Source organism: Mercenaria mercenaria, chromosome 7, assembly GCF_021730395.1.
Source record: "Mercenaria mercenaria strain notata chromosome 7, MADL_Memer_1, whole genome shotgun sequence".
Lineage (NCBI taxonomy): Eukaryota > Metazoa > Mollusca > Bivalvia > Venerida > Veneridae > Mercenaria > Mercenaria mercenaria.
The window spans coordinates 53,041,096-53,062,915 of record NC_069367.1 but is presented as its reverse complement, the minus strand read 5'-3'; the positions used below and the strand labels follow the sequence as shown (position 1 = coordinate 53,062,915).

General features: G+C 35.7%; 1 protein-coding gene across 1 annotated transcript; it reads right to left on the bottom strand.

Annotated features, from left to right (window-relative positions):
* Window positions 1–6,025: 6,025 nt before the first annotated feature.
* On the bottom strand, window positions 6,026–8,140 carry LOC123560182 (uncharacterized). The gene is made up of 2 exons (XM_045352433.2): window positions 6,512–8,140; window positions 6,026–6,236 (listed from the first exon to the last, which is right to left on the bottom strand). The coding sequence occupies exons 1-2, from the start codon at window positions 7,278–7,280 to the stop codon at window positions 6,229–6,231; spliced, it is 777 nt and encodes a 258-aa protein (XP_045208368.2). The 5' UTR covers window positions 7,281–8,140; the 3' UTR covers window positions 6,026–6,228.
* Window positions 8,141–21,820: the final 13,680 nt, after the last annotated feature.

Below are 21,820 nucleotides of genomic sequence, written 5' to 3'. Positions count from 1 at the left end.
CTAAAAAGTCAGCACTGTAATTGTCATTACTGCTAGTTTTCCTATAATGCTGCACCAGGAAATTTGTCTTATCCTTTTCAATGACCACCGGTTGGTTGTCATTTATAAGTGTGTCAATGGAACTTGAAGATTTGCCTCTAAATTTATTGACAACGTCCCATTTGATGTTGTTTCATGGTTTATTTGCTATAAGTAATTTTCAAGACTGGTGCGTGCGTTTTGCTTTTTTAATGATCTCTACTGCCTTATTACGTAGTGACCTGTATTTCTGAAGGTTTTCTTCGTTCTTATTTCTACTATAATTTTTCCTTGCATTCTCCCTTTGCATAACCGCATTTGCACATTCCTCAGTTCACCACCAGGGTATAACCTTTTTCCTGTTATTATTGTTTTTTAGCATTGGAATACTCATTTTACTAATGCTATAGACCTCATTAATAAATTGTGTTGGATTTTCGTCCACTGCCTTTCCCTCAGTGTTATAATGAAAATGTCTAATTGCAAAGTCATGATATTGGTCCCAGTCTGCTTTACCTATTTTATATTTACGGGTGGTATGAATTGCCCCTGTTTTTATTATAAATTCTAATCCCTTTAATATGGGAAAATGATCACTGCCAAAAGTATTATTAATAACCCCAAAGAAAGTATATTGTGCCAAAGTATGAGAAACTATTGCCAAATCTAATGCTGAATCCTTTTGATTTGGTAAATTACTTAATCTAGTTATATTTTCGTCATTGTGAATTATTGATCTTTCAACTGTGTATTTGATACCCTGTTTAACATATATTATTGTGCCGCCTCCTCTTTGATCTTTTCATTTTTGATATGTAGCTATTTCATAGTCATAAAGTTTTTGTGGTTATATGTTTTGACCATATCTAAACGCTTCCTGAATACACATGGCATATACTGTATCTGTAGATTACTTAGGAAAGCTGTTTAAATCCGTGACCTTTGTGGTTTTTGTCCCCTGCAAATCCCCGGGCTTTCCAAGACATTATATACTGAACAGCAAAAGAAATTATCCAGATGTATAACTGGAGTATTTTTTAACTAGAATGTGTCTGTAGGACACAGGGTGTGCCCCCACTGGTACATTTGTTACAAATAAGGGGCAATAATTTAAATGTTTGCAGTCTTAACGGGGTATAGCCTCAACAAATATTTTATGAAAAGGATTCATAGGCCATATACTTTTTGAGCTATGAGCATCACAAACAAAAAATCCACTATTCAAGGGCCATAACTCGGTAATAAGCGCTAAGATTCCCAAGAAGAATGCCAAGTTTGCAAAATCACATCATGATAAAGACTCGAACAAAGTTTCATGAATTTACATCAAATACTTTTTGAGCTAGGCACATTATTAGGTAAAAATGTGCATTTTTGACTATTTCAGGGGCCATAACTTTAATAAAAGGGGGTGGAACCAGCCAAAAAAATAAGAGGTGCGCAACTTTATATCATGATAAAGACTTTTCATCTATTTATATCATATACCTTTCGAGCTATGTGTGTTACAAGGTGAAAATGTGCATTTTTGGCTATTTCAGGGGCAATAACTCTGGAAATAGGGGGCGGAGGCAGTCAAAAAATAGAAAGTTCACAAGTTTATATCATGATAAAGACTCATGCAAGGTTTAATCAATCTCTATTAAATACGTTTTGAGCTAGGTGCGTCACAAGGTAAAAATGTGTACTTTTTACTATTTCAGGGGCCATAACTCTGGAAATATGGGGCGGAGCCAGATGAAAAATAGAAGCTGCGCAAGTTCATATCATGATTAAGACTCATGCAAGGTTTTTTGAATCTATAACAAATACTTTTTAAGCTAGGCATGTCACAAGGTGAAAATGTGCATTTTTTACTATTTCAGGGGCCATTACTCAGAAAACAGGGGGTGGAGCCAGACAAAAAATAGGAGGTGCGCAAGTTCATATCATGATCAAGACTCATGCAAGGTTTTATCAATTTATATCAAATACTTTTTTAGTTAGGCGTGTCACGTACTTCGGACGGATGGACGGACGGACGCACGCACGGTCAAGACCAAATCTATATGCCCCCACCACTCATGGGGGCACAATAAAAGACTAAAATTTATAAATTTCCCTTGTTTTCTTAATACCACATTACATTACAATTGAAGAACTTCATGTGCTAAATTTAAAAAATCGATCAACCGTGTCAGTAGTTCCACAAAAGCCGTTTTGCTCGAAATTCACGTGCGCGAAAAACAGCATAAAGTTGAAAAGATATTATTGGTTGCAAGGCACTACTGAATCAAATTCAGCGCGAGCGCGCAATTGGGATGTTACAATGCAAAAGACGCACAGAAGATATAGCCAGATTTTCGTGCAAAACGGGTATTGTGGGACTACTTACTTCACGGTTGATCGATTTTTTAAAATCTAGCGCGCGAAGTCCTTCAAGAGTAATATGTTTTGAAGAAAACAAGTCAAATTTATAAATTTATTTTTTTGTTAAAAATACTCCAGTTATATATCTTGATAGTTTCTTTTGCTGTTCAGTATATTAAAATTTTGATTACCTGCCGTCTTGGAACTAACACCGGACATTATTAATCAATTAATTATATGAGGATTATTGTTAAGCATTTTCCTTTAACGTAAGTCTGATGTCACCTAATAGGGACCATATCCGACATACCATTGGGGTGGTGGTGGAGGTGGTGAGGGACCCACCGAAGGCGTCTGCAACCCATTGTAGCCTGTACTGGCCTTGCATACCTGCTTACCCTATTGAACTGGCGGGGTCTAGGTAACCTTCTGTTATGGTATCTGGGTGCGCTGCCTGTTTGTGTAGAAGTGGGTGGGGTAGGAGTTGCTCTTGCTCTGGGTGGTGTTACCCTGTGTGACGGCTTCATCGACCACTTTTTCGAGGGTATGGTCATCTACTTGTTGACCTTGAAGCTTAGGTGCTAGACGTTTGATGATCTCTTTTACCTTGGATTTGTGTACATATTCATGATTATTATATAATTGGTGTTGTTCAGTGTTAGTATTTGGTGCTTCTGCACATGTGAGACCAGCATCTTTCATTCTGACCTCATAATTATACACTTTTAATTGCTTGATTTTTCTTATGAATGTTTTGCAGATAGTTGGTGTATACTATACACCCTTTATAGACAGCGCTATGTGGTCTATTGCAGTTTGCACATTATTTTATGTTACGATACTGACATTCATAATGTGAATGCGGTCTCGCACAGTGGGGGCAGATCGATTTCCCTGTGCATTTGTTTGCAGAGTGCCCGTGCTTTTGACATTTTTTTTACACCTGAGGTGAGATAATGAAGGGTATACTGTGGCTTGTGTACCATCATTAAGTTTCACCTGCAGCGGTGCTTTTTCAGAACTAAATGCGAGTTTGATTGTTGATGATGGCACCTTTCTTCCATTGATTATTTCAAAGCCCCAGTGATAAACCATAATGTTGTTCTCATCCGCAAACTGCTTAACATTATCCAGGCCTTTTTCCATCATTTTGGGATTGCCACCAACACCGGTGGAATTGGGAAAAATGCGTTGTTAATTGCTTAAATTGGGAATGTTTCAAAGGATTGAATACTCTATATATATTGAAAATAAAACAACATTTGTATGCAGCTACTGCTTTATTTATTTTTTTTATTTTTTTGCTACAAGATAACTGCTTATCTATCTTATTTATTTAAAGAGCAAATTGTCTGTCTTTGTGATTTTTAAATAAATCAATTATGTTGTTTCTCTGGGTATTAGAAAATTTTGGGGGTCCTTCTCGTGTAATACGCATGAGGGCTAGAAGAGTCTTTGTGATATTGAAGAGCGGCCAGCTGTGCACTGGGAATTCATGAGGCTGAAGACCCTCTCGACTGATGCTGTGCTTGAAGGTATGAGCCTTGAGAGGAGTACCAGTTGATACATTGTAGGAAAGGTCCTCCTCAGCACTACATCTTTGCTGAACTCAGCCAGAAGGTCAAACGCTGAGACATCTTCATCTTTTAATCTTTGCCTGAAGAAAAAATCATTTTGGTTTTTATTAAAATTGTTGATATATGATAAAATAATATCCAGGATTTTTATAATACCTTCAAAGATTTAATACATGTATTGAAGATGTTTAAAATGAAAGAAATGTTTTGCTCAGTTAACCATTTTTTTTTAAAATAAAAGTTCTAAAATTAATTCAACTTTACAGCTCAACTTAAATATGTCTTGCATAATTATATCACAATATTATCTATATGAATATAATTATACTTTTCAAAAACTAAAATACGATATCATAACAGGAACAACACCAGCTAGAACAGCAACTTTTGTCAACATGAACACATTGATCAGCTAATGGGTCTGTGACCTGAAAGACTACTACTACATACAGAACAGTGAACCAGCAACTTAGAAACAACTGTAAAAAGGGTGTCCAATCAACTTCCAAACCTAATCATGAACATCTGTGTCCTAAAGGCAAGGAATTCTACCCGAGCAGCATTGGGGTCAATAAGGGGCGGAGACTGACTTACATGCCCAAGGAACTTATCTTCCTTCCTAGTGCCATAATGCTCTACGAGCCTGTCCATGAATTGCTACAGTGAATGAATGGAGAGATAAAGTTGCTACCATGTTACTTTAACTATTTGGAAGAAATATGATGTCATAAATTATTAATAATTAAAGGCTGAAGTACAGATACATCATCATATGATATTTACTTTAGCAATATCAAATCATAGATTCTTACTAATTCAGCAGTGAATAAACTTACATTGCCATATTCAGGAACCTCAAGAATGTTGTCTGGGAGATTTCGGAGTGTGAAAACTGAAAATACTTCAAGTACTGGTGAGGTATGAAAAGCATCTTCTAACTCTTGGATGAGTGACAGGGTCATCGGTACTGCCAGTTCCTCAACAACCTGGTCTACTGTGAGCACATTGTGGTTTCTGAAAGAATGACTGAATCTTTTCAAAGATTATTGCATACATGTTTAATGTTACATTTATGATAAAAAAATTGTTACAGCAGGCCAGCATTGTATTACTTCAACATTCCTACATGGGGCTGTTTGATTTACTTACATTACTGTAGGTACCGTAAGAAACCAATTAATCTTTGTCATTTTTCAGACCCTGCATCATTAAATTATTTTAAAAAAGAAATGATGTCTTTAAGAAAACAAATATACCGGAGTCTCCTTTCATTATCTGTTCTCTCGTCAATTTCATCGAACAGGTTAGCAGCTTTGGCGAGGTATAAGTCAGACTGTTGTTCTGGATGCAGAATGGCCATAAACCTGTCACATAGGTAATGCAGTTGGTCTATCAAATCCTATAAACATTAATTTAAATTCATTTTGAAATGTCTCAATCAAATTTGACATGAAAAACAGACTTATTCAAAATGTAAGGTTCTTTTTTACAGTTAAAACAGAAGTGGCATTCTTGGTGTCTAATAAGTCGGAAATATTTCAACTTCAAACTGTTGTTTATAACACATGTGAGAAAATTAATTGTCCTTAACAGAAAACATCAAACCTTATTTATGTTAAACAAAAAATTGACATATTTACCTTCAGTTTTAAAGATACCAGGGAGAAGTCAACATCACCTTGTAGGTAGTTGCAAAAAATGTTGACTGGTGCTAGCAAGTCACACAAGACAAGAATGGCAGACAGTGTGTTTTTGTCTGTCACTCTGTTACAAATACCCATCACCTCAGCCTCGTTCTTGCGGGACAGAATCTCATCAAGGGCATCGATAATCTTAGAAAGATCATAAATTAAATATACTGCATACTGTGATGTAGAAAAAGATCCACAGTTAATGATCAAAACAGGGATTGTATGAAGTTCAATTTTGCTTGACAGCAGAATGAAACATCACTGAAAACATTTATTGTAAAGGTTAAAAGCTTACCTGAATGTATCGATCAACAAAACGCTGATATGCTTTGCCATGAGATAGCCATCTGGTCGCAGCTGCGCGGACAAATGAATACTTGAATGAACTCTTTTATTTCATAGGTAGCCTGAACATCCTTGAATACTGCAAAGCGTTGGGGTGAGTACTGGAAGAGTTTCCATATTGACAGTAGTACCTCATCTACATCAGCAAGGACATGGAACCTTCCAATGAGATGCTTAACACACAGAGCCAGCTTATGACTCCGACAGTTAATGTAGATCTGATGGGGTACTAAGTGTCTAAATCTGCGTTATAGGCCTAAAAGTGATGCATAAAAATATTGTTAACAGATCACAGAAATCTTCTGTATCAGTTTTTCATACTTAGTCATTAAAAACTGTTGTTGTTTTTTTATTTTTCTAAATTAATGACTTGATATTATTTTATGTTTTACTTTATTTTAACTTTAGCAAATTACCATCTGTCAAGTTATTACTGTGAGATATAAATTAAATACAGAAAAAACAAAAAAGCAATTACACAAGTATCTATAAATGTATCATCATTTAAATTGTTTATATTGTTGCTTTTACCTGTATTGACACCGCTCATAGTGTTGCATCCATCAAATGCACAAAACACGGCCTTCGTTATGTCTATGTCATGGGAGTTGAGGAAGATCTGAATGGCATCCATCAAGCTAGCAGCATCAGTTTTCTTTACATTAATGATTCCTACTAAATGTTCCTGTACATCACCATCACTTAGGCATCTGATAAGGACTGCAAACTGTGTTCTGTTTGCATCATCTGTGGACTCATCAGCAAGGATTGAATAGAAATCACAGGATCTGACTTCTTCTAATATTGACTTCTCAAAGTATTTGTCAATAACATCAAGAATTTCTTTTGTAGAAGTACTAGATTTGTATTTGACTGTAGGATTGGCATTGTAGTATTGTAAAATACTTGGGCATTCAAGGTCAGCTGGTGTTTCGATAAATCCATCAAAGCTGTTCAGAGACCATCTATTTCTAATAATGTAATATAAACTAGTAATAAGAGTGCCAACGTATTCTCTATTTTGTTTTATTTCTTTTTCGGACAAATTTGTTTTCTCAGCGTTTTTAAATGCCTTTTCTAGAGCCCCTTGTTTAATCAGTGATGATGTATACCACTCATGAGCTTTCATGTGTGAGTTAGACTTGTCATGAGTAGAAAACTTCCGCTCAGGGTGGTCACTTAAACTCGTGCCATCAATAAATGCTTTATTAGTCACCCCAGGACTGAAAGAGTAGAACAGTTCACATACTTTACAGCAGTAGCCTCCTTTACTAGCACTGTAATACAACCAGTTGTACATTAACTCATACTTGACGGATATTTTGTTTGGGGGCCTTCTATCGGAAGTACTTGCAGCATCCACAGACAGAGAAACAGGAGAGTCTCCTTCAGCATCCTTAGAAATAAGAGGGGCATTTTCAGATGTAACAGAGAATTCAGCTGAAACTTCACTTTCACTTTCATTTTGTGGGGGAAAATCAACTGAAACTTCACTTTCACTTTCATTTTGTGGGGGGAAATCAAATGAAACTTCACTTTCATTTTCATTTTTTTTTGGGTGGGGTTGTCTCACTTTCGGTGTTTGAGGGTGGGGTATTCTGACGTTCTAGCTTTGCTTGCTTAAACAAAATGTCTTTTTACTCCCATCTGCCGTTCTTTTATTTAGTTTCTTTGAATAGTATTTGGAATTGTGCGAAGGCATGTTTTCACTTACGCGGTACGACAATTGTTTACTTGACCTTGAAGATACGACGTCATCGGAACCATGTGTTTATTGTACGGATATATTTGGTCATAATGGTCGGTCATTTGGTGCGGTATAGCTTTACCGGTTACTGTACGTCGTAAGTGATTAAATGCTTTCGGACAATTCAAATATAATCCTTAGAAAAATAATAAACGAACATCTGATGGTAGCAAAAGGACTGACACGACGCATTACATTAGGCCGAGTGTAAGGAACGACAAGTCTGCGCGGAGAGTGGCGTGCTCGATGCGATAATCGGATATAACGTCAGCGAGTTAAAAATAATAACATACGGAATCCCGGATATAAAATTTATAAACGGTATCGAAAATAATTATTTAACAGTAAAGTAGAGCTCTAGCTTTCATTTGGGAATTTCTTACGTTTCAATCGGGAAAAAACATCCCTTTTTGAATTGGGAATGCCTCCGTTTACCGGAGGTAACTTCATAGGGGAAAAAAGGCCTGTTATCATTGTAATTAATGTCCTTAACGTATATGATCCCTTTTGATTCGAATTTTGGCGTTAATTCTCGAGCGTTTTTCTGTGTTCAGTGGCTCCAGTACAAAATAATATCTATCATATGTGAATTGCTTGGCCAGGTTTAACTTGTCATTTCTGATCTTGAAGGTGGGGCATCCTCCCTCGATGGGTCCTTAATGAATGACACCCCTACATATGCAATGAATGCAGAAGATATCTCCTGCAGCTTTTGTTTTGGAAAAACACATATCACCGTACGAAGCGTCATTGTTACGTAGCACATGGTGATGGCCTCCCCCACCGTTGTTTTCCCCGTTGACCTTTTAGACCCTTTAGTGTGCTAAGAGTTACCTGGGGATTGGTCATTGTTATCCTGCACCGACCTATCAGCTGTATGCTCATCACTGTGGGGGTGGTACAGAGTGGTGCTCCGCTATTCTCAGTTGCCGGTTGTACCTGGTGTTGATGGGTGACCAGCCTTGGTAGTGAAGGGATAGGACGGGTATCGGTAACCTGTTGTGTATTAGATCCTTCAGTTTTAGGTGCATCAGGGTGGTCATCTCTAAGTTCCCCCGGTTGATTATTACCTGTACAGGGTGGTGGTGACCTATTAGTTAACCCTGTACTCTGGTTTTGTTCTTGACATTGTTTGTCACTCAACCCTGGTAGAATTGGTGTTTGGGACGTACCGGTATCAGGTATACCATCCCCTTCTGCAGCCGGTGCATCAGGGTTAATGTTATCCTCTGATAGCCCAGGAACCTCCCGCTTGAGTTGGAGTGATCCGCGCTTGTTACCAGGCTGGGTACCGGGTATGTGACGTTACTTAAGGTGTGGAGCCTTGTAGTTGATAGCAGCTCCAGGGACCCATCAGCTGAGTCAGAGATAGACGGGACTCCATGAGGAAGAGCTGAGAGAAGTTTCTCTCATTCTTTTCCTCCCCGTTATTTAACCAGAGATTGCATGGTACTGACCGGTGTAGATCCGCCCACTGGGGCAAAGTCTACACTCAACAGCTTTCTAGCTATCCCCGTGACCTTTACTTTAGGGTGATGCCTCAGATGACATGTTTTTCTTGCCTGATTTCTTTCCCATTGTTCTTTATGTATTTATTTACTCTAATTAATTATTTAATTGTAAAATAATCGACGTACGCTTATGCTGCTTTTAAATGTATTAATGCACCTGCTTAATTTATCATTTAAATTATTTATTTATTTAATTAATCAACTTATTTAGTAATGCACACTACTTGTCGAAATCGTCTGCTATACTTGTATTATGCTTAGCTTAGAGTTTAACCTATACGTATTAGCCTATATACTTAATATAATAATGCTCTATGTAATTGTTTTAGTTTAATTTATTTGCTTATTTAATTATCTTATTCAGAAAATGCACAATATATGTCAAATCGTCAGTTTTCTATATTGCACACAATTTAAATTAATGCCCTAGATACTGACTCTCTTATAAGTGAGTATAAACCATATAAATTTACTACTCTAGCGGTAGTGCAGTGTGTTTTAGTTAATCCTATTGTACCTATATCACACCCTATAAACGACTGTATTCCCCCTCTTCCTCTTGCGAGTGATCACAACAATAAACTGACAGCTAAAAGTTGAAAAACAGCATTTTAAAGTGATTTGCTTTGAAGGTATATATATTTACATTTTACTGGAAGTTTAATATGATTTGTTTCTGTATATAATGTGTTAGTCTGATGACAGGTAGAATTATAGCAAAAAACTCGATTGATCATTGATTTTGTCCAGAAATTGTACATTGTCGCATCAAAAGTACTTATTTTCTTGCTTGAAGAATGACATACATGCAAACTCCACTGTTTCATGGATCAAGAAACAATACTAGTTTGGTAAAATAAAATAAAATCATTGACAATTTCTCCAATTTGTTTATAACCGTCAATGAAAGAAGTTTCGGTGTTATTTCCTGACTGTATGCATGCTTGCTCAAGTACTGTACAAGTGCTTGCGAGTTTCGTAAAAAGACTGTATGCCTGTTTGTGAATGACTTCTTTATAGAATATCGGAGTTTCTATGCTCCTGTAGTATTTCTTCATAATTATAATCCGCAAACAAAGTTTGAAGGAGGGTGGTATATAGCAGTCACCATGCGGTTTGTCTGTTTGGTCTATTATGTGTCCTTATGTATTTGTTCGTGCAATTACTTCAATGCTATTACATCTGCCTCTCTCAAAGTTTACATACAAACATCGGCAGTATGTAGTTAATGTCCATCTTATTATTTTCCTTTTTATGCCCCCGAAGGGAGGCATATTGGTTTTCAACTGTCCGTCCGTTAGTTCGTTCGTCACAACGTTAACTTTTTGCATGAAGGCACTTTACTCCCGAACCACTGCACACAGGACCTTCAAACTTCACATGCAGATAGTACTTATTCAGTACACAACCCCTACTGACTTTGGGGTCATCAGGTCAAAGTCACCTGGTCAAAGGTCAATGCGCTGCGGGGGCATTTGTCACCATTAGTGACAGCTCTTGTTCTTTTTAAAGGGACACTTAGGGGTGAAACATGGTCTGTTTTTTTTTTGTGTCGGTGCCGTAACTTCTTTATGCATTAAAGGATTTTGAAATTACTTGGCACAAATGTTCACCATCATGAGACCATAATAGACATTTACGAATTAAGTCTACGTGGACTGTGAACACCTAAGACGATCGATTTTTCAAGAGGACCGTCTCAACATGATAACTTTAATTTATGTGTGGTAGGAAAACATTCCAATAATGATGGTAAGGTCTGGCTTATTATGTTACCGCACAGGATAAGATTTGGATTTGTCTGTCCGTCTGCCTGTTCGCCAGAGAGGTGTTTTGTTATGCATATCGCAAAAAGTATTTGATCTAGCGTCATTACACTTTCCCGAACGGTTCTTCAATTTTATAAGTTGCGCATCTGCGACAAAGTTGAAAAGATGAGCTTATCTGTTCGCAATGTATTCGTATTCCATCGCCGTCGTCGTCCGAAATGAAAATAAATCTTAATTGGGTTAGCTGGGATCAAAATGTAAGTCAGCAGGTAAAACATTGTGAAAACTGTAGAAAACGTAATATCTTGCGTCTCCATTCCTTTGTTGTTATTATGCGCCCGAAGGAACGTATTTTGGTGTTCGTATGACCGTCTGTCTGTCTGTGTGTCCGTCTTACGGGTCAAAGGTCATAAAACTTTGTTTCGAGTGCGATGTGTAACTCTTAAACTGCTTGAAGGATTTAAAAAGAAACTTGGCACAAATGTTCACCACATTGAGACGACGTGCAGAGCACATAGCTCGCTTGAAGGTAAAGGTCACACTTAGAGGTTAAAGGTCACATGACTTTGTTTTGTGTTTATGTTGCTTTGCATTGCGGTGCTCTTGTTTTTATTTGGCAGATTCTTTTTTTTTTGTTCACTTACAATATTTTTTATTGAATTACTTCCCTTTTATGTTACTAGAAATAGGTTATTTTGTAACTTTTTTATTATTAGCCGTAGGTAAAAACCGAGACCACTTTTCTTTGGTACAACATGGATGGTACCTGCAAAATAAGGGTGTATTTTGACACATCTGTACCTGTTAATAACTTTAGTGGACTAAGAATTTTTCGGGGAATCTCTTCCCTTTGATGTCATTTTGCTTAGGACTTCAACAGTAAAGTTCTTTAAATTTTGCTCCAATCCTCTAAAATTTGACTTTATCAAAACCTTTGGGGGCTTCCATGGCCGAGTGGTTAAGGTGGCTGACTTCAAATCACTTGCCCCTCATCGATGTGGGTTCGAGCCTCACTCGGGGCGTTGAATTCTTCATGTGAGGAAGCCATCCAGCTGGCTTACGGAAGGTCGGTGGTTCTACCCAGGTGCCCGCTGGTGATGACATAATGCACGGAGGGGCACCTGGGGTCTTCCTCCACCATTAAAGCTGGAAAGTCGCCATATGACCTATCATGTGTCGGTGCGAAGAAAAAATTATCAAAATCTTTTACCAAAAATTCTAAGTTAAAAAGGGACATAACTCTGTCAAAATTCAAATCACAGTTATGAGGATTGTTTTTCCTGGTGTAAACGTCGGTAGTAAATAACTATTTTAAGTTTAAAGTCAATAGCTTTGATAGTAACAGAGATATTTGACTTTATTAAAAATTTTAACCAAAAATTCTAAGTTAAAAAGGGGCATAATTCTATCAAAATTCAAATCAGAGTAACGCAGATCGTTTTTCCTGGTGTGGACTTCGATAGTAAATAATTATTTTAAGTTTCAAGTCAATAGCTTTGATAGTAACAGAGATTATTGTTTCTCCCGGTGTAGACTTTGATAGTAAATACTAAGTATTTTAAGTTTCAGGTCAATAGCTTTGGTAGTAACAGATATATTTGTTTTTATCAAGAACTTTAACCAAAAATTCTAAGTTAAAAAGGGGCATAATTCTGTCAAAATTCAAATCAGAGTTATAAGGATTATTTCTCTTGGTGTAGACGTTTATAGTAAATAAGTATTTTAAGTTTCAAGTCAATAGCTTTGATAGTAACAGAGATGTTTGACTTTATCAAACATTTTAATCAAAAATTCTAAGTTAACAAGGGGCATAATTCTATCAAAATTCAAATCAGAGTAACGCAGATTGTTTTTCCTGGTTTGGACTTCGATAGTAAATAATTATTTTAAGTTTCAAGTCAATAGCTTTGATAGTAACAGAGATGTTTGACTTTATCAAAAATTTTAACCAAAAATTCTAAGTTAAAACGGGGCATAATTCTATCTAGATTCAAATCAGAGTAACGCAGATTGTTTTTCCTGGTGTGGACTTCGATAGTAAATAATTATTTTAAGTTTCAAGTCAAAAGCTTTGATAGTAACAGAGATGTTTGACTTTATCAAACATTTTAACCAAAAATTCTAAGTTAAAAAGGGGCATAATTCTATCAAAATTCAAATCAGAGTAACGCAGATTGTTTTTCCTGGTGTGGACTTCGATAGTAAATAATTATTTTAAGTTTCAAGTCAATAGCTTTGATAGTAACAGAGATATTTGACTTTATCAAAAACTTTAACCATAAATTCTAAGTCAGAAGGGGCATAATTCTATCAAAATTCAATCAGAGTTATGGGGGTTATTTTTCCTGGTGTAGACTTGGATAATAAATAACTATTATAAGTTTCAAGTCAATAGCTTTGATAGTAACAGAGATATTTGACTTTATCAAAAACTAGCTATAACCAAAAATGCTAAATTAGAAAGGGGCATAATTCTGTAAACATTCAATCAGAGTTATGGGGATTGTTCTTCCTTGTGTAGACTTTGATAGTAAATAAGTATTTTAAGTTTCAAGTCAATAGCTTTGACAGTAACAGAGATATTTGACTTTATCAAAAATTTTAAACAACGAAGACGCTGACGCCGACGCCGACGCCGACGCCGGAGCGAATGCAATAGCTCTACCTTTTCTTCGAAAAGTCGAGCTATAAACAGGCACATCCAAATTTTATATCACCTACCGCATACTGATGATATAATAACTCAAACCCTATTGCCGCTATAAACTCTTTTTCATATCGCGCATAATATAATTAAACAATGTTGAGACGGTCCCCTTGAAAAATCTATCGCCTTAGGTGTCCACAGTCCACGTAGACTTAATCCGTAAATGTCTAATAAGACGATGTGTCGCATACAAGACTATACTTTCTAGAATTTCAAACCACTGAAACCAATATATAATCGCAAGTACAATTAATAAGGTGTGAAAATATGAACAGCGAATGTGGTGATTTGGAGTGAAACGGCGCCAGATTGAATCCACTAATCCTTTGTGGATCACTTTCTTGACAGCGTCACACAGTAAACAGCGCTATTTTAGTTTTGTCTTTGTATTTGCCATAAACACACTAACTTTTATATGAAACTTGTCTTATTTTACTGAAAATACATTTTGCGAATGAAATAAGTCCCCATTTTACAAGCAGAAGTGCCATTAGAGGGAAAAATGAGGGTTCATTACCTCACCTGAGCACGAAGTGCTCAAGGTGAGCTTTTGTGATCACTCTGTGTCTGTCGTCCATCGTCCATCAAAAATTTGACTGTTAAGACTTAGAGGTCACACTTTTGGTCCAATCTTAATGAAGCCCACCCGCTTAGCTCAGTAGGTAGAACGTTGGTCTACGGATCGCGGGGTCGTGAGTTCGATCCTCGGGCGGAGCGTATGTTCTCCGTGACTATTTGATAAACGACATTGTGTCTGAAATCATTAGTCCTCCACCTCTGATTAATGTGGGGAAGTTGGCAGTTACTTGCGGAGAACAGGTTTGTACTGGTACAGAATCCAGGAACACTGGTTAGGTTAACTGCCCGCCGTTACATGACTGAAATACTGTTGAAAAACGGCGTTAAGACCCAAAACAAACAAACAAAGCAATCTTAATGAAACTTGGCCAGAATGTTACCATCAATAGAATCTTGGATGAGTTTGATATTGAGACATCTGGGCTCAAAAACTAGGTCACCAGGTCAAATCAAAGGAAAAGAGTCTAGAGATCATAATTTGGTCAAATCTTCATTGCCAGGTCAAATCAAAGGAAAATCTAGTTAACACCCTAGAGGCCACATTTGTGACCATTTATTAATAAAATGTTTTTCAGAATGTGTATTTTGATAATATTTAAGTAGAGTTCAAATCTGGGTAAGATGGGTGAAAAACTTGGTTACCAGGTCAAATCAAAGGAAAAGCAAGTTAATATTCTAGAGGCCACATCTATAACCATATCGTAATGCCATTTTGTCAGAATAAAAATCTTGATATTCTATAGGTTACATTTAAATCTGATTCAAGTGGAGTCAAAAACTAGGTCACCATATAAAATCAAAGGAAAAGCCTGTTAACTCTCTATCGGCCATTATTATGGCAAAATCTCTATTGCCTACCCACGACTACCCGCCGTGATTTGATAATCATTTCTCATACATTTATACTTATCAAATAATACACAGCTTTCGATATAAATTTCGGAATTTGCCGATCATACTGAAACAAAGACGAGGTACAACTCACGCCAATTTTAAAACAACGGAAGTGGAATGAGCAAGGCTTAGCAATGAAAACGATCAAATCCGCAAGGACAGATTCCCGGCGTGTGCGCGTTATCACTATCAAATGTAAATTATTTCTAACCTGAGAAATAGCGGTAAATCTTGACAGGTAGTAAACACGACGGCTGCACTACTCGCGCACGTTATTTGTAACGATAACAAGTTTATGTTATTATTGAGGAAGGGGAATCAGGCAGTTAAACCATTAGGCCATTCGCGACAAAATAGTTGTACTACTTTTGAATCTTATTGACTGATTTACCCTGAAGTAAACTCCGAATTACTAATAAGGACTTAATCGACTTTTCAAATAATGTTTTCGTTATCCTTTTCTATTTATACGTTTATTCGCAGAATACTTGCGGGTGAAATAGTTTGTTTTTTTTTAATTCAGAGGATCATTTTGTTGCAGACGGACAAACAAACGGGGGTCAACCTATAGTCCACTCTTGTCTCATCTCATCGATATTTTAAAATCGTCATGTAACCGTGATTTCCATAGGGAATCGACGGTTAATTTCTTGCATGATATAGTAGGAACCCTGTTTATACTTTCAGTTTCTAATTCGAATTTTATGATAGTATATGTGTGTAAAACCAACACTGAATACTTGCATGTAAACGACGCTGAAGCATTCAATTAATTTTATAATTGAGTAGGAAAGCGAGTCACAGACACTCCACTCCCACCCCGAATGAATTTAATTTAGTACAAGCATCGCACGAGGGGTTCGACATTAAATGACACGACGACTGATCAAAAGAGACAATTTTGTATTCATTTTTTTTAATTTCATTTACGTCTTTCAAAGGACCTTAATCGCCTAATGTACTCGTAAGATGAAATACAGTATCACTCGCAAATACGCGTTCAGATCAAATATCAAAATTGGCAAGTCGGCATACAGTGAATGTTTTTTCACCGACTAGATAAAAATTAATTTCATTCAAAAACACAACAGATATGAAACATTTTATTTACATATATTTATGGAGTATGCATACATATTACAGAAAGCATAATGGATAATTGGATTACATATCAATTTGGCGTGACATTATATACATGAAGACTTATCGATAGAGACACTTTGATGTGTTTTTATTTCATTTCCGCCCTTTAAAGGACATAGATCGCATACTTAAGTCGCAAAATGGAATGGAATACAGTGTCAGCTGCAAATAAGAGTTCAGATCAAATATCATAACTGGCAAGTCGGTATACAGTAAGTGTTTTTGCTGTCTAGATAAATAGTAAGTTTCTTTCAAAAATGCAACAGCTATGCAACATCTCATTTACATATATTTATGGAGTACGCACGCTTATTTAAGAAAACAACATGGATTATTCGATTGCAAATCAATTTGTCATGTTATTCACCAGTTTCGTGACTTGGTCGGGTGAGTGTCCATGCAATGAATGTGATCAGTCAACATTTTGTTGGTATTTTATAAACAGTACTTGTCTGTTTCATTTGATATATATGACCACAAACACATATTTATGTTCAACTTATCGTAAAACTGAAATACACACACCGTGTAAAGCAAAAAACTAATTTGAAGACGATTTCTTACCTTCGGCCTGACAGTTGTTTGTCTTCATCGGTCGCAAAAGGAAGAGGGGCAGTACAGTCGTTTATAGGGGGTGTAATGGTGTTAACCAGATTATTCCAAATTTCCCCGCGCAACGTCATGTGTATTGAATCATGACGTCACAATGTCATGTCGTCACATTATCTATGTTGAAAAATATTAAATGTTCCAATCAGATTTGTAGGTTTACTTTATATTTAAATACCGTGTAGTGTATATTTGTATGTTGGCTTATTTTTATGTTAGTTTAGAAGGAATTTTGGAAGTCACAGTTTCGTACCAGAGAAAAATGAAAATAATATTTTTATTGTTGCAAGGCATCAATATTTTCCAGTGTTTCACCAAACAACACAAAATATATATATTGCTCAAATGACTAATAGAACCGATTTGGGATTTGTGCTATGTGTGCTTAGGTACATGATTTTATGATTTCAATGTTAAAATAAATTAAAGGGAATTCTATTCATTTTGATTAATCGCTTACTAGGTTAAAACAACGAAATATTTCCTTCACAAGTAAAGGTTATAGAAATTATTATCATTACACATTCAATAGTTAAATAGCAAATTAAATCTTTTCTGTATAATCTACATTTTCCTATCATATAATTATATAAGATGTATGATTATATTTCGTTTTAGATCAAATAGAAATACTTTATTACACTTGTTACAGAAAATAGCTTAGCCGTTATATTACTTATTTTCAAACACAATACAGCATTTCAAGGTACGTTTCTAGTACTCGCAGAAATATACATTTTCAAATAATAAACAAGATCACTTTTGAACTGCAGTGGTCTCGTCACGATGCCCAAAATACCGTATGTTTCAGGAAGTGTGTACAGTACAGATACTGTGGAATCTATTCCTAGGAAGGTATTGAATTGATTTTTGTAAAATGTCCGTTAAGATGTATTGCTAAATGCAGTATATTAATGAAATGTTAAACAAATATTCTAAAAACAGTCTATGTATTTAGAATTCACTTTAGCTCATTTGTTAACAATTTGAATCTTAATTTCATAATTGCTTTGCGATAGTGATAAGTTGCGTTAGTCCAAATAATTAATCTCGCAGCAAATGAATTAAGCTTAACGATTTCCCGTTTCTCACAATCACTGGCACATTTTCTTATGAAGCATTAGTAAACGTTCTATGCCAGTTTGTTCCACTTAAGCAGAATACAGCCTCATCAGAAACAAGAAATTGTCTCGTATCAGGCTGCACATTGTCTTACACATCCATCAGGAACATGCCCTTTTTGCTTTTTTTCAGTGTTGGGCTTATTTAGCAGCCATTCTCCCTAATTAAAAAAGGCACATTTAAACGTTTTTAGTGAAATACCTAATTTGGCTGGCACTTGTGTATGTGCTGATTAACTTTACCAAACGAGCGATGGACACAGCAGTAATAATAGTAATATTTTGTTAGTCTGCTTCAAGAAATATTATGTTCGAGCTCACTTGCCACTTTTTCATACTATTATTTGGAAGGTCAATCTTCCAAAGCTCAATCACTATACCCTCTGATTTGTCATATTTTTGCGGGTAAAACTAAGAAATTTTTGACCAACGTTCATATATCTATAAGATGTTTGTAATGCCCAAAACAAAAACATTGTACAAATTTCGAAATTCAGTTGCATTTTGTCTCTTGAAATTTGATTTCAAAGTGTTTAATGAAAAGCTGAGCACATCTCAGTTCAATGGAGTCTCGGTGGGGCGTGATAAGGTGATCCACATAGCGTTATCGTCCATGAACACACTTTATTAAACGGAGTCTATTTTCGTTTTGCTTGATTGTGGATTATGCTTCCAAAGCATTCTCCAAACATTTTTATTACATTATTTTTTATACATTTGACAGATTTACACTTGCTGTTATGTCTTTTCATTTTTTTCTAAAGCATGACACTGATGATTTTTCATGAATATTATTATGACGTATTTGCGTACGTTGACTTATTTCTTTCTTGATTCTTTAATTATCCCCTTTGAATTCTGTTAGAGAAAAGAGTACACAGCCTGCATTTTGTTTTCTGTTGCAGCTGTATCCTTGCTTAAGATACTTTTGAATTTACTTTTTGCTGCTATATATCATGAGGCAAAGATGTTTCTAGACAAGAAAAATTAATACGCAGTTAATCTACATTTGAACGAAATAAATAGTTAATCTACATTTAAAGGAAATAGAAGCTTGGTCTATCTTCCTTTACATTTTCTAAAATGAAGAAATTTAACGAAATAATTGATCCGTCGTATATGTCCATTTCAACAATTTTGCATTTATGTTTATCGTAAAAGTCTTAACGTATAATAGCACCTTTGATCAAATCGACAGCAAATGGCTGAAACAATACATAATGACCTAAATGAGATCCACTGTTAACAAATAAATTATATTCAGAACTTATCATGTTATCTCAATCACTAATATTTGCATAAAGACAAAACCGTATGTATGCATTTAATCGCAAGTAACCTAGGGGCCTTTATTGTAATAACTACAACGTTCAACAGTACTGGTATTTTCATTTTCATAACTGCAGGTCTTAGATCCTTTTTTGCATAAGGATATTAGCAGTGATTTATATTTATATGTATTTGTCAGGACTAATTTTCAAACATAGTAGACGCGGTGTGACTTAGGAAACAATGATCAAAGTCCTGACAACGTTTATAGTAGTACTGACTGAAGCGCAATTTTATAATAAGGATATTCGGAATTGAACTTATGACAATAATGCACCAGGTACTATAATTATAAGTGTATAAATTGATCATCACTTTTGTTATTATTTGACATTATATTGATACGAAAAACAGTTATATAGGAAGCACACCACAGAGTTTTGAACACCCATAAAACTTTCTGGAAAGCTGCACTAAAAGCTATTTTCCATTTTAAACACTTTTTTATCGCAGAATGTTTGAATGGACTGCATATAATTCAAAGAATGATGTGCGTACTGTGTGCTTGCGAAACACAAGTGAAATATGATTTACACCGATATGGCCATACCAAATTGATAAATAGTTTTTCGGAAAATTTTCAAAAAAAAAAAATAGTAGCGAGCGAGCGAAATTTTTTTTTATTTTTTTTTTCTCAATTTTGATTTTTTCATAGGCGGGTAGATTTTACATGGAGCGAGCGGGCTTTTTTTATTTTTTTTCCCAGCTTGGACCCTTGAGGAGGCGGTTTTGGTTATACATGAAGTTAACATTTCTTTAGAAATAACACAGAAATCAAATATTTACAGTGTGGGTAACACAGTATATAGCTTTTCTATATGTTTTAAAGACTACATGAATGATTTTGCAAATATAAATTCTTGCCAAAACTCACTGAATCACTGTGTTATTTTTTATTTATAATTACTAAAGGAAGAGTGTCTTATTTTCAATTTTGAATTTTCTATATTAATCTGAAGGCGTGCCTATTTAACGGCACAGGATGAGGAATATTTAAGACAAAACAGGCACATGTGTGGTATAACATTTCTTCTGAAACACAGATGGCTTCGACACATGAACAACTTTGTGCCCCTAGTGGAACTCCAACACATAGAGGTGAGGTGAAGTAATAAACCACTTGACCAGTGAGACCAAACAGAGCTGGACATACAGATGCTTCGACATTGCTCGAATCCCTTTGGAAAAAATTCTTAACAGATCAGGCTAGCTTGTGTTTTTGTGGTAGAGATTCATTTCAGGCAAAAATGATAACAGGACTGACAAAGAAAATCCCAATATGGCCACCCTTAAAAGTGTTGTTTGTTGTGCTTTGACTGAACTAGAAATTTAGAGTTCGGGAGGTCTGTTTTTTTTTTCAGTTTCTTTCGTTCTATCAATTCACGGCCAATTAATATACAAACAGGCAAAATTGGGGTTACAAAAGGGCAGATTTTGTTAGAAATTATTTTCATATCTACATTACTTATTTGAAAGGCTAAACAATTTTTAAATTGACTAAATGTGTTTTGATAGAATATCTGACTGCTGTACTAAAGAAGTTACCTTCAAAAAGATTTGGGCCGAGACAATGTTATAGGTCGGTCAGGATCTGTGATAAAACATTTTTTTAAGATAGTGGTCGGCCTCAGCTTTGGGCTCTAGATCTAATATACTGAACTAAACATCTGATAACAAATGGTTTGAAAACTTTATATCTGAACAATAATTCCAAATATTTTTAACTGCATCCCCGTGCACGTCTTGCAAGTCGGGCCTCGTTCTTTCCACTGTATTGAACAAAAGTAGAACGTGCCTACTTCATTACCTACCGGCACATCGAAAGCCATGTGTGGCACTAGCACAGACACTCTAGATTTAAAACAAATGATGAACAACATCATAATTCCTGACTTTTTGAGTTTGGGTCATGAGCTACATGTATTACGGACGCATGAAATCCGATCAATATCACTTTGACGCACTAAAACAGCAATAAAACCTGATTTACCGTTATTATTCCGGACCGCGTAATCGGAAAAAAAATATTTTTTCGGAGATTTTTATGTACGTGCGGGCGGGTGATTTTTATTTTTTTTCTCGGGAATGAAATTATTGATGCGGTAGTTCCGACGAACGACATATCAATTTGGTATGGCCCATGCACTAAATTGTACGGGTTATCTCCATTGTGCCTAATAGTATGCCTTGCTTGAGTCAAAGAGAAATTGGTTTAAATCACAGCGGTAGTAATTGTAAAATAACATATTTCTATCGGGACAGTTCCAAACTTCTAACGTGAAACAGCCTTATTTACACTGAAATATTTTCTTTTCTCAGTGCAGCAATTAATTATTCTTTCTGGATTTTTTTAACCAATTTAAAACTAATAATCATATGTGAAAATAATATTTTACGTGAATGTGAAGTGTAATACAGATAAAATACAAGC